General features: G+C 51.3%; 1 protein-coding gene across 1 annotated transcript; it reads right to left on the bottom strand.

Annotated features, from left to right (window-relative positions):
• Nucleotides 1–6,013: 6,013 nt before the first annotated feature.
• On the bottom strand, nt 6,014–7,635 carry H1-10 (H1.10 linker histone). Its single transcript, XM_024580411.4, has one exon. It carries the CDS (start codon nt 7,048–7,050, stop codon nt 6,436–6,438), a length of 615 nt encoding a protein of 204 aa, XP_024436179.1. The 5' UTR covers nt 7,051–7,635; the 3' UTR covers nt 6,014–6,435.
• Nucleotides 7,636–12,494: the final 4,859 nt, after the last annotated feature.

A 12,494-nucleotide genomic window follows, 5' to 3' on the forward strand; every position in this document is an offset into this window, starting at 1 on the left:
TCTCAAAGGGGAGACTGCAGGCCACATTGAGCTCACACATGATTTTGTTTAGCCCACACAGTATTTATTCTTAATTGTGGAAAAATACACATAACATAAACTTTACCACCTTAACCATTTTTAAATGTACAGTTGAATTGTGTCGAGTATGTTCACATTGTTGGGCAACTAATCTCCAAACTTTTTCATCTTGCAAAACTGAAACTTTACCATTAAACACTAACTCTCTATTTCTCCCTATCTCCAGCCCTGGAAACCACCATTTGACTTTATATCTCTATGAATTTGATTAGATATTTCATATAAGTGAATCATACATTATTTGTCTTTTTGTGTTTGGGTTATTTCAGTTAGTATTTTGTTCTCAGGATTCATCCATATTGTAGCTTATGTCAGGTCGATATAATTTTTTTATAATTTTTTTTATAATTCTCACTTTTTCTTTTTTTATAATTCTGCAGGACATGTTTTCATTGATTTTTTTAGAGAGAGAGAAAGGGGGGGAGAGAGAGAGAAACATCAACATAAGAGAGAAACATCGGTTATTTGCCTCCCGTATGCACCCTGACCAGGGATCGAACCTACAAATTAGATGTATGCCCTAACTGGGAATTGGACCCACAACCTTTTGGTGTTTGGGATGACATTCCAATCAACTAAGTCACCTGGCCAGGGCAGAATTTCCATCCTTTTTAGGGCTGAATAATATTCCACTATAAGGATAGACCAGATTTTGTTTATCCATTCATCCCTTGTTGGACACTTGGGGTACTCTTCTACCTTTTGGCTATTGTGAATAATGCTGCTGTGAACATAGGTGAATAGATAACTCTTTGAGACCCTCCTTTCAATTCTTTTGGGTGTATATCTAGAAGTGGAATTGTTGGATCATATGGTAATTCTATGTTTAATTTTTTGAGGAACCACCATAATGTTTTCCACAGCTGTACGATCTTACATTGCTACCAGCAGTGGACAAGGTTTCCAATTTCTCCACATCCTCACCATTTGTTTTGTTCTGGTTTCCCTTTTATAGTAGCCAACCTAATAGGTGTGAAAGAGAATATTTCACTTTTTAAGCCCACATTTTAAAAGTGGGAGGTTTCATGCACAAAAAAGTTTATAATTTCCATATAAAAAATTCTGAGAGGTACTTCAGATGACTGAGCCTCATGTGGGACCACTGCCATGCTAAGGCATACTCTCTATGCCCTTCTAAATGGCCCAGGCCTTTCCCCTTGCCTCTGGAGAGGGGACTAAACATTTCATGAGGTGCTTCTGACAGTCTGAAAAAGTGGGAAGCTCTCGCCGTACTAAACCACATGCTGCCTGGCAAAAGTCAGCCAGACTGGATAGTTACTGCCCCAATTCCGGTGGAGTCTGTGTCTTCCAGGTGGCCAGACTGCACTGTCTGGCCTGGTACCTTTGCACTTCTGTGTCTGAGACCCTGGTCTAGTCTCTTCTCACCCTCATCACACACACACCCATTTTATAATGGGGAACTGTGATGGCTTTGTCAATTCATCTAGGCTGAACTACATTTCCCAGAACCCCCTCACTTTACATTTCTTATTAGTGTGGGCTACAAGGCAGGTACTTGCCAGATTTGGAAGGAAGCAACCATTTTGTTTGCTGATCTGCTGATGTACCTTCTTGGTGTGAAGCAGCATCTAGCCTTCAGGGTTTTTTACTCCTCAACCAGTTGTGTGCATGGTTAGCTCTGTGTTGAAGGGCCTCAGCTTCTGCAGAATACCCTCATCACCAAGGTATTCAGAGACAGCAATAACAGTCCATCCTAGGGGTCCAGTTTTTGCTAGTGAGTTTCAGCCTGCCCATGATCTTCACGTCCTGACTGAGCACCTCAAGCTCCAGCATCAGTCACAGAGATTCGGCCTTACAGAAATTGCTTATTCAGTCCCACAATTGTGCAGGCCAGTTCCCTGTAGCAGTCAAATACTACATAGGTGTGTGCCTATATCCCTTCTGGTTCTGCTTCTCCATTGAACTCCAACTGATATGGGAACCTGAAGCTCCACTAACTATTCCTGCCTCATGATCTGTCAGTTGACTGCTTTTACCATTCCCCAAACTCAGGAGCTTTTTCCAACACTGGGGACCTGTGCTAGTGCTACTCCAGTCTGGAGTGTCCCTACCCAGAAGTTGTTGATTTATCGTCCTCCTGCCGCACATGGCTAAGCTCCTCCAGGACAAGCAGTGATAAGTATCACTGCCTTCATTTTTCAAGTGTATGTGGCCCCAATAGCAGTTGCTGCCTCATGACTGGTGGAGCTGCCTCTGGCCACATCATCCAAGGTCTGATACCCGGGACACGGAGATTTCAGTACCCTTGTGCTGAGCGCTCAGACCTTCCAACTTGTCTTGTGCTCAGCACTAAGCCCTGCCATGGTAGAGGAAGAGTTTCAGCTAGGTTGGTCCACAACAATTGGATGAATTATTGAAGCTACACAGCCTGGAAAGGGGCTTTTCCAGTACTGGCAGAGCTGCCCTCCAGCCACAAAGTTGGATCTAGGGACCCAGAAAGTAGACCTGAGATCCTTAAGAAGTTCAGTGGGAGGTGGGGTAGCAGGAGGAGAGAGCACTACATCTAGGGGTATGCAAGGGTTGAGGGCAGGAAAACCTTGGCCAGAGGCAGTGTTCAGACCCCCTCTGGTTAGCAGATGAGTAAAAGAAATCTTTCTTGGCTCTACTTATAGATGAAAAAACAGTCTTTCCCCAGACCAGAAGACCATAGGGGAGATAGTCCCAGAACACTGACCTCAGCCTCCAGGACTTGGTCCCTGCCTCCCTGATGCAGTGGATGCTGAGAGGTGCACCACCAGCCTGAGCCATTGCTACTTTGCTGCTCATACTTCTCTGCTCTCCCAGTGAGCTCCCTCTTTGATGATGTGGTACTCCTCTGTCCTGTCTCCACCTCTCTGTTCCCCTGATGATTTGACTTTTGCCTCCTCACTGCACTTGAGTCACCTTCCCCACTAAGCCCTCCTCCTGGGCCTTGCAGTATAATGTGTCTTCAATGTTCATCTGCAATTGAGGCTCCGTGAAGCCAAGTCCAAGAGACACAGTAGGTAAATGGTGTATCCTGGGCTCCCCAGCTCCATACAGGAGGTGAGTGTGGTGTCAAGGCAGAAAATAAGCCTCCCACTCTCAGCACCCACACCAGTAAGATGAATTTTTGAACTCACTGGGGATGTCATGAGGCTAAGATGAAGCCTGTGCATCCTTCCTCAGAGTGCCTGGCACACAATGAGTGTTCATGTGGGGCTGATTATGGCCATCCATCTTTCAACTTAGGGTACATGTCAGAGATGTAGGATCCACCCACAGAGGTGCAGCTCAGCTGAAGTGATCAAGCTGCAAAGAGATGAGGGGAGGGGCCTGTGAGTGCAGAGTGGGACACTGAAGAGTGGTTTCAGGGGAAGAGCAATTTGAAGAGATGAAAAGGTCCAGGATGTGAGCATGGGAGGGTAAAGTGAGTCAAAGGAATGAGAGACAGATTGCAAGTAACAGAAACAATTCAAACTGGCTTATTTAAAAAGCAGTGTGACATGGTACACTGACATGGTACAGGTCTAAATTCGCCTCAGGCATGGCTGGATCTAAAGGTTCCATTCATATTCTTAGGCTTCCATCTCTCCATTTTTCAGTTCCAACGTTCTGTCTGGGATCCTATTTCAGGTGGGCTCTCCCTATATGTTGATAAAAATAGCCACTGTTAACTCTGGCGACATGTCCCTACCCTTTATTATCCTGGGAGAAAAGAACAGTCTCGGTAGTTCCAGGAAAAGTGCCAAGACTCTCAGTGAACCCACTGGGGTCAAGAACCCATTTCTGACCCAGTCACTGTGGTAAGGTGAACAACCGACAACCCTTATTCACTGCATCTTTGGGTCATGCAACCATCCCCAGGACTGAAGGGATCAGACTCCCAGAACCATGTGGCTTGGAGTAGGATAGGTTGAGTCTCCAGAGAAAAATTAAAGTGTTCTTTATTATCAGAAGAGTAGGAGACCTGCCCCAAGGGCTGGTCCACTGGGTGCTCCAGTGCTCCTGGAAGAGGCAGCTCTTAGGGTGGAGTAGACAGCAAGCCAGGGGCCCAAGTCATGAGGGGAACAGAGGTGGAGACATGGAGACAGGACAGAGGAGTACCACATCTTCAAAGAGGGAGCTCACTGGGAGAACAGAGAAGTATGAGCAGCAAAGGGAGAATTTTGGTGGGAAATATGGAAAGGCAGTGAGGAATAAGGATGACCTGAAGGACATTTGGGGTGCTCATAGGATGTTCTCAAAGGAGACAGTCAGCAGGGTGGGGGGCTTTGGTTAACTAAGGCTCCAAGAAGGGGATGAAACTCAGTGTGAATTGCTAGGCAGGAAGGAGCAGTATGCAATGCAAGTGTCAGGCCCTTGCCGAAGACCTTCACAACCCTCTCTGAACCTTAGAGCCACCTGGGAGTTGGTCAGAAGGTCAAATTCCAGGCCCCAGACCCAGATTCCAAGTTGGACAATTGGAGTGAGCCCAGGAGGCATCTAGGCTGGATTTCTGGTTTGGGGAAAGAGAGTAGAATCTGAGGGGTCACATTTAACTTATCAGGAGCACCATGCCCCAGAATTCTGGGTAGGCTGAGGCCTCTAGCTGCTGTCCTACTCACTGGCTCCCTAGCCAGTATGGATGGGACAAGGCCCTAGACTAGCTCAGTAGGACATGAACTGGCAGGGTAGGTGGAGCTGTCAGCCCTGGCCCACTACTCTCTGTGTCTCCATCTCTTTCGTGGATGTCCACAGTTCCTCAGAACCAAAACATCCGCAGCCAAGTCTAGCATCACATCTCCTAATGACAATGCTTCCTGCAGCCATCAGTCACATCTCCACACTCAGGTCAGGATCCCATCTCACACACTGAACTGCCTAGAGAGCAATGACATGCTCAGCAATTCATCTTTGACAGGAAGATCAGGCAGGGCAGGCACCTGTTTTGCTCACTGTTGTGTCCTTGGCCCAACACAGAACAAGGCAGGCGAGACATTGGCACCTGGCTCTGCAGTTCCCTAAGGCAGGTGGCAGTGAGCAGGAGCCTCCAGAGGAATATGAAGAGACTTGAAGAGGGAGTGGAGTGGCCACTTACCCTTGTAGGGTCTGCAGGGTGGTAGGTGGTTGAGAGGTCTGCCCTATGGCCCCACCTTGTGTACCATGGAAGGGTAGTGACTGACACTCCAGTGTCAGGGGTACAAGCAGGCCACAGGTCCTTCTCCAGCGGTACTCCCTCCCTTCCCCCAATCTATTGCCCTTCCCCTCTTCCTGTAGTCTATGTAGGGGGTCAAAAGATCCCCTGAATCTCTCACCTAACCCTAGCTCAGGCCTGCCCAACTTGGTACATGTACTACCCACTGTTCTAGAACATACCCTGAATTTGGGAGTTGTTTAATACCCATTTTACAGGCTTGACTTTTCAGAATAGGCCCATCAGAAACATGTCAGAATAGGCTTCAGCCTGCTGCCCAACTCTAGGAACAATTCCATATGCTGGACACCAGAGTGTCTCAGGGGTGAGAATCATTCTCAAGTCACCCAGAAACCCTCCCGTCCTGTCTGCAGTCCAGATTAGCCAAAAGGATCAATCAGGCCACACCTCTAGTTGTGGGTGGTGAGCCAGAGTCCAGGGCCTCTGTATCTCCATTATCCCTGTCATATCAACACTAAGTAACCCTGAATTCAGAATAACTAACTTCCATAAAAGCCCAAAATGTGTCCTTTTAAGAGCTGAGGAGCCCTTACCAGTAAACCCTGAAAAATACCACTTCCCCTACCCCAAGACTGAGGCCATTGTTGGAAACTGAACGAAGCTATCTCCAGCATCTTTTCATCTGTGTTCGCAGGACGTGGGTACCGAGCACCCTTCCAGGAAGAACCAGCAGAGGACTCCCGGGACCCACCATCCCACCCAAGATGTGCTCCGGCCGCGCCCATCCCTAGCCCACTCAGAAGAAAATGAGAGCAGTTCAAAGGTTTAAACAATTTATTGTGGCCCACAAATGCCGACGGGATGAAAGGAAAAACCAGGCAGTACCGCGCGATTGTTTGTCGTGCACCCAAAGGCTGGAGAGTGGGGAGCGGGAAAGGGAGGCACAGCAGCTTTGGCCACTGGCGCCTAGGGGCGGGTAACCTTAGCGACAGCCGTTGCCTAGGGCGAAGAGCCAATGGGGGCGTCGTCACAGCCGTTTCAAAATCCGAAGCAAACACAGAAATAAACAACAAAAAAATACTACCATGGCGGGCGGGAGATGGAAGGAACGAAGGGGCCCCTGGCCCCTTGCTGCGCTCAGAGCAGGCGCGGCGGCGCAGGGAAGGGTAACCGTATAAAAACTACATACACTTGGGGTACAAAAACCGAACACCCGCCCGACCAGCAGATCTGTGCGCTCACTTGCGGCCTTTTGGTACTTTAGGGACGCTGGGCTTTGCGGCCTTCTTCACTTTGCCCCCAGCTGCAGCCGCCTTCTTAGCCTTGCCGCCTTTGTGCTTCTTGGAGGCGGCGCCCTTCTTGTGCGATCGCTTCTCAGGCTTCTGGTCTGAGCGCCGGGGACCCGCAGCGCCCGGGGGCGCCTTCTTGCCCTTGTGCACAGCTGCGGTCGAGCCCGCGGTGGCCGCCGAGGCTCCGCGCCGCTCACCGCCGCCTTCGACCTTCTTACGGTTGAGCTTAAAGGAGCCGTTGGCGCCGGTGCCCTTCACCTGCAGGAGCGTGTCGTTCTGCACCAGTGCCTTGATGGAGTATTTCAGGTAGGTGCGCCCATTCTGTTGGTCGAACCATGCCACCTTCTTGGCCTCAGTGTAGATCTTCGCCAGCGAGGAGCCGTTGCGCTCGCCCAGCCTACGAATGGTCTCCACCACCAGCTGACTGTACTTGCCCGGCTGGTTCTTCTTCTTGTTCTTCCTCTTCTTGGAGGGGGACAGGGCCGAGCTGCTAACCCTGGCCGCCTTCTTGGCCGTCCCCTCTGCGGTGGTCAGCGGCAGGGCCTCTTCGAGCTCCACAGACATAGTGGCCAGCGGATTGGTAGCAGGCCGGACGCGGAAGCCTGGTGGCCGCGCCGGGAAGAGGAAAGCGAGGGGCCGAGAGGAGGCCGGGGGGCTGGGGGCGCGCGGCGGCTCCAGGCGGGAGCGGCCGCGGCCGGGCCTGGAGCCGGGCGGCAGGGCTGAGGAGGGGGCCGGGCCTGAGCCGGAGCGTAAGGAAGAAAGCGGACCGGGGACGGGCCGGAGCGGAGAAGCCGCCCGAGGCAGCAGCCGCCACTGTTAATAGTACTCCCAACCAGAGCTCTCTGGGCGTGCACACCGCGTTGTACGGAGAAAGAGGGCGCCTTGCTTCCCTTTTATGGCTCTGTGGCGGACCACGTTGAGAACAACAACAGCCTGGTCCGGAGCCAGCTCCAACTTGTGCTTTTTGGAGTCCCTTCCCCAGCCAGTGGCTTCCGGGACCTCGCCTGACAGTCCTCACTGAGCGCGCAGCCGTGCTCCCTGGGCAGAGTCCAAGCCCTAGGGGCAGCGAAGAGGCGGTCTGTTCCTGGGAATGGACCGGCATTGGAGAACAGAGGGGTGCAGCCTAGGCTGAAGTACGTGAGAGGAGGAGGGGGGACCTGCTTTGGAGACGAAAGGCAGGCCCTGGGGGAGGCTACACAGCTCTGAGCTTCGCGGCCGGCAGCCACGAAAGCGCCACGGGCACCTAAAGCCTGACCGCGTCCAGGGAACCCCGGCCTGTCCGCAGGACCAGCTTTAATTTGTCTGAACTAACACAGGGCACGCCCTCACGTGGTCGGCTGGGGCACTGTGACGTGAGCTAGGACTTCTTCCAAGGAGACCTCCGCCCGCCTCCAGCCGAGAAACCGCGGTCCTGAAGCTCAGTGCCTCCCTGGGAACATTTTCTTCTCGACCCCAACCCCTACTTCTGATAATCCAAGTACCCTACTTTGTGGGTAGCCCCCTCAAGCCAAATGGCGGATCCTTGGTGGAGCTGAGTGGGGGTGTGTAAGGCCGCGGGGGAGTTGCTTTTAGTTCCCGGCCACACCCCTCCCCCATTTCTGGGGAGGGAAATTCAGGGTGGGTCCTGGAGAGAGCCCTTGGATACCAGTCGAAGACCTGGTGGACGAGAGCTTTGCTGTCCCCAGTATTGAGGATGCGAAAGAGGTGCGTGGGTCAGTCTTGAAGCCAAAGAAGCTTCCACTTTGGGGAAGCTGAGACCATGGGGAGAGACTGGGGAGAAGAGCTCACACCTTTGGAGTAAATGATTTAAGGCCCTGCACCACCGCGGAGGTGTAAACAAGAAACAGTCCCCTGAGCCCTGGTTGGTGTAGCTCATTGGATTGAGCAGGGGCCTTCCCCAGTCAGGGGAAAAAAAAAAAAAAAAAAAGCCTGTGTTGCCGCAGGATAACCCAGTAGGGGGCACGTGAGAAGCAACCACACTTGTTTCTCTCCCACTCTTAAAAAAAAAACAGTCTTCTGAGACGCATGGAGGAGGAGGGGTGGGTGGACAGGAGGCTAGAGAATTAGGGTTCCAGGGTGCAAAGAGCTAGAGGCTGTGAGGTCTCTAAAAGGTAGGGGCGTGTTTCAGGGACTTCTGCCCCATCAGATCCCTCTAAGTGGGCGGGGGATGGGCGTGGTGGTGAAGAGGGTCTCACCCTTTAATAGCGCTTGCACGGCTTGCTTGCACAGCTTGCACAGACCCCATTTGCCCTCGGGAGCTAGCGAATAAGCTAGTGAATAAGCCCCAGGAGAAGTGAGGCTGGAACTGCATGGGGCTTTTTTGAGGGAAAGGTGGAACTGCATGGGGCTCTTTTGAGGGGTGGTGGTGATTCAGGAGCATGAGTCCAAGAAAGGGCTTCTGCTGCCCAGGGCAGTGAGTGCACGCCATAAGATAGATAATAGCCTAGGTCTCTGCAAGGAAGGCCAGTCCTCCCAGAAATGAGGAAGCCCTTAAGTGGAACTATCTGCCAGGGTTTCTGAAATTGAGCTGAGCCCTGGAGGTGGCACTGGAGAGTGGGAAGGGTTTTTGCACGTACTGAACTGCTTGAGCAAAGACCTTGAGTTCTGAAATGCAAGGCGTGTGCTGGCTGGGGTTTGGGATCCAGGATTCACAGAGGATGAGAAAGAAGAGACGATGCAGATGCCAAGACCCACGGACAAGCTTCTGCCCAGGAGCAGGAGCCTTTCAAGAATGAGCAGAGGGCGCACTGGGGAGATGCATGGTGATCCTCTCCGGGTGCACCAGAGTGCCTAGAGATGAGATGCGAACAGGGACACCCAGAAGAGAGCTGGCCTGAGGAAACCAGGTGGAAAGGAGGTGGCCAGATAACTGGATGAGGGGCTTGAGCTTGGGTCTCTGAAAGGTCCATGGGAAACCAGAGGGGAATGCCCCTGATCGAATCCCAGTGCGGGCAGCAAGGGCACCTCCCAGACTGACAATTGTGCCACCATCACCAGAGAGAACGCTGGAAATGTGAATCTGGAACTGGTGGCAGCAGCATGCTGGGTGAGGGAAAAAAAGGTAGGATGTGAGAATGGTAGAAAAAGGGAAGCTGCTCTGCTGGAGTCAGAGGAAGAATAGTCAAAGAGGAAGGAAGAAACCAGGTGTGGCTAGTGTCACAGAAGGAAAGGAGGAGGAAGTTTCAAGAAGGAAAGGCTGATATGTCACAGTGCGGACCGCTCAGAAAGTGCATTGATCATCAGTGTGGACAGATTTCAGCAAAGCTGCAGAGACTGGTATTTCACCCAGTTTCTTTTTAAACCTAAATTACTTTCATGATTTAAAAAACTTCAGATCAAAATGCAGTTCAACCCTGGCTGGTGTGGCTCAGTGGATTGAGCGCTGGCCTGAGAACAGAAGGGCCGCCCGTTGAATTCCCAGTCAGGGTACATGCCTCGTTGAAGGCCAGGTACCCAGTAGGGGGCCTGCTAGAGGCAACCACGCATTGATGTTTCTCTCCCTCTCTTTCTCCCCCCATCCCCTCTGTCTAAAAATAAATAAATGAAATCTTTTAAAAATGCTGTTCAGATTTCCCTTTTAAAAAAATATGTGATTTGACCTGCGTCGGGGAGAGTAGGCGTGGGGCCTCCTCTAGATGAGCCAGACTCCCAGAACCTGGTCAGTGAGGACGTACAGCCATTGTGGGGCAGAGGGAAGGTTCTGGAGCTCTGGGGGAGACCTGGCTATAACTGGAGAAGAAATCAGTGGAGGGAGGCAGCGTGGCCCATGTCATAAGGAAGAATACAAAAGACACTGTTCAGAGTCTATGCCAGCCCTGACAGATCCCTTGGTCTGCCAGTAGAGGGGGTACTTTTGCCAAGAAGGGGTTTGCTGTCTGTGTATCAGGGCTTGGGAAGACTAATTCCAGGCTTTGGGAGCTGGCAGGGACCGTGTGACTTCATTCCACTGGCCTCACACAGATGAGGAAACTGAGGCCTTGAGGAAGGGGTAATTAAGTGGCCAGGACTAGTGTCCTGTCAGCCTTCAAGGATACCTCTCAAACCCCACACCCCCAGGTGAGTAGCTCTCCTGACATCCATCAAAGGAAACTATGAGTGGAAGGCCTGAAGTGGCCAGTGAACAATGACAAAATATAAAAAAGGAGCATCTGGAAGTGCCAGGGTCTGGCCAGCCTGGAGGAAGTTTAGGAAGGGTACTCCCTCCCTAGGTGAGCTAGTCCAGTCCTAGGACTCCAAGTATCATTCATAAAATGATGATACTCCCTGTCTCCAGACCTGATTCCTTTCTTTTGACCAGTCGACTCTAGCATCCAGCTGCCTGCCACCATTTCCACATCTCCTCTGTTTAGTGGCTAAAACAACTCATTTTCTCTTGCAAACCTGTTCCTCCCCAAACTTTCACAAACCATTCTAAGAAGAAAGGATATCCCCTGATTTCTTTTTTTCCTCTACGCTCTCACTCAACCCTTCATCAGGTGATTCCCAGTTGGGCCCTCCATTCAATCACTTCTCTCCAAGCCACTATGCTCTCCACCCTTCCACTCTGGCTTCTCTAGTCCTCTCCACACATCAGCAGGGGGAGTAGTTAACAGAAGTCCAATCCTGTGTGTCCTGCCTCCACTAAAAGGCCTTCAACGAATTCTCATCAAACAGGATAAATCTGCACTCAGCCACACAGGCCTTTTTGTTCCTCATACATACCCAGGGGCTTCCACCTCAGGGCCTCCGCACTTGCTGTGTGGCTGGCTCCTTTCATTTGAACCTCAATCCATAAATACCTGTGCAGAACAGCTTTCCCAATCAGCTGTGTTAAAATACCTCTCTAGAATTCCCATTATCACCCTTACTTTATTTTCTTCATAGCACTTATCATCTGATCCTATTTTGCCTATTTACTTGAGTACTGGGAGCTCTAAGAGCAAAGGTCTTCCTTGCTCCCTGCCAGGCCTCAATCCTGGGCACATCTTGCCTGGCTCATGCAGTACCTGCTTTCTTTTCTGGGCCTGAGGAAGACACAGGTTTGCCAGATAAGCAGCAACAGGAAGATGGACTGGGAGTCTAGGCCCTGGTTTGGCTTGAACCTGGCTCTCCCAAACTCCATTGTGATCCACAAATCCCACCCACACTACCCAGCCTGGATTCCCCCGTTTGTGAAAAAGGGTTGGATGTGTGGAGTTTGCGTGACCCTTTGAGCTTTGACAGTCTGGTTCTGGACTTCTGAACAGAGATAGATGTCCTTGAGAGAAGTGAGGATCCACAAGAATATAGCCTGGCTGGAGGATGGGACACGAACCTGGAAGGCCAGGTGACAGAGGAGTTGTCTGCGGGGCATGGTGTGAAGTCCAGGGCTGGGATTACAAAGCTGTGGTCTCTGAGTGGGCTCCTGTGTCTCTGTGGGCCTCAGTTGTCATCTCTGAAAGGGGTATATGCACAGGAGCTCGGAGAGACACCTCCACCTGGGAAGGTTTCTGAAAGCCTGGGCAGGAGCCCAGGAGATTGGGGGTGGGGGGCACTGAGGAGTGCTACAAAAGTCACCAGCCCTGGGGATGGGGTTCAGAGCCCCTGCTGCCTGAGGGCCCCTGGCCGGGGAAGGCCCACTTGTTTGGGCCACACTGCTGAGGATAAGAGTTGAGGGCCAGAGTCTGTCACCCCAAAATGTTTTAAATTGAGAGGTTGGCTCCAGCCTGTTCCTGGGCTGGTAGGAAGGGTAACAGGGTCACATTTGGGATTTAAAATGTAAATAGGAATTTAGTGCTTTTCAGTATTTAAGGAGAGACAAAGGGAAATAATCAGACCATGAGAAAGTTGCCTTTAAGATGCAAATGTGTGTTTTGAAGCCCTAAATGGAGACATGGTTAGGGGCCTTGGCCCCACACCCTGAGGCAGGGCAGTGAGCTGAAGGGCCTTCAGGCCTGATGAAACCTGGCAGGCGGGCTGATCAAAAGTGTCAGAGGAGTTGCTGTTGAGGTTGAGAGGATGCAAAATGTAGGGACTGGGATAGAATGGAG

This window comes from Desmodus rotundus, chromosome 10 (genome assembly GCF_022682495.2).
Source record: "Desmodus rotundus isolate HL8 chromosome 10, HLdesRot8A.1, whole genome shotgun sequence".
NCBI classification, from domain to species: Eukaryota; Metazoa; Chordata; class Mammalia; order Chiroptera; family Phyllostomidae; genus Desmodus; species Desmodus rotundus.

Coding starts and splice junctions, on each gene's coding strand:
- H1-10 (XM_024580411.4), bottom strand. CDS start 7,050: ATGTCTGTGGAGCTCGAAGAGGCCCTGCCGCTGACCACCGCAGAGGGG.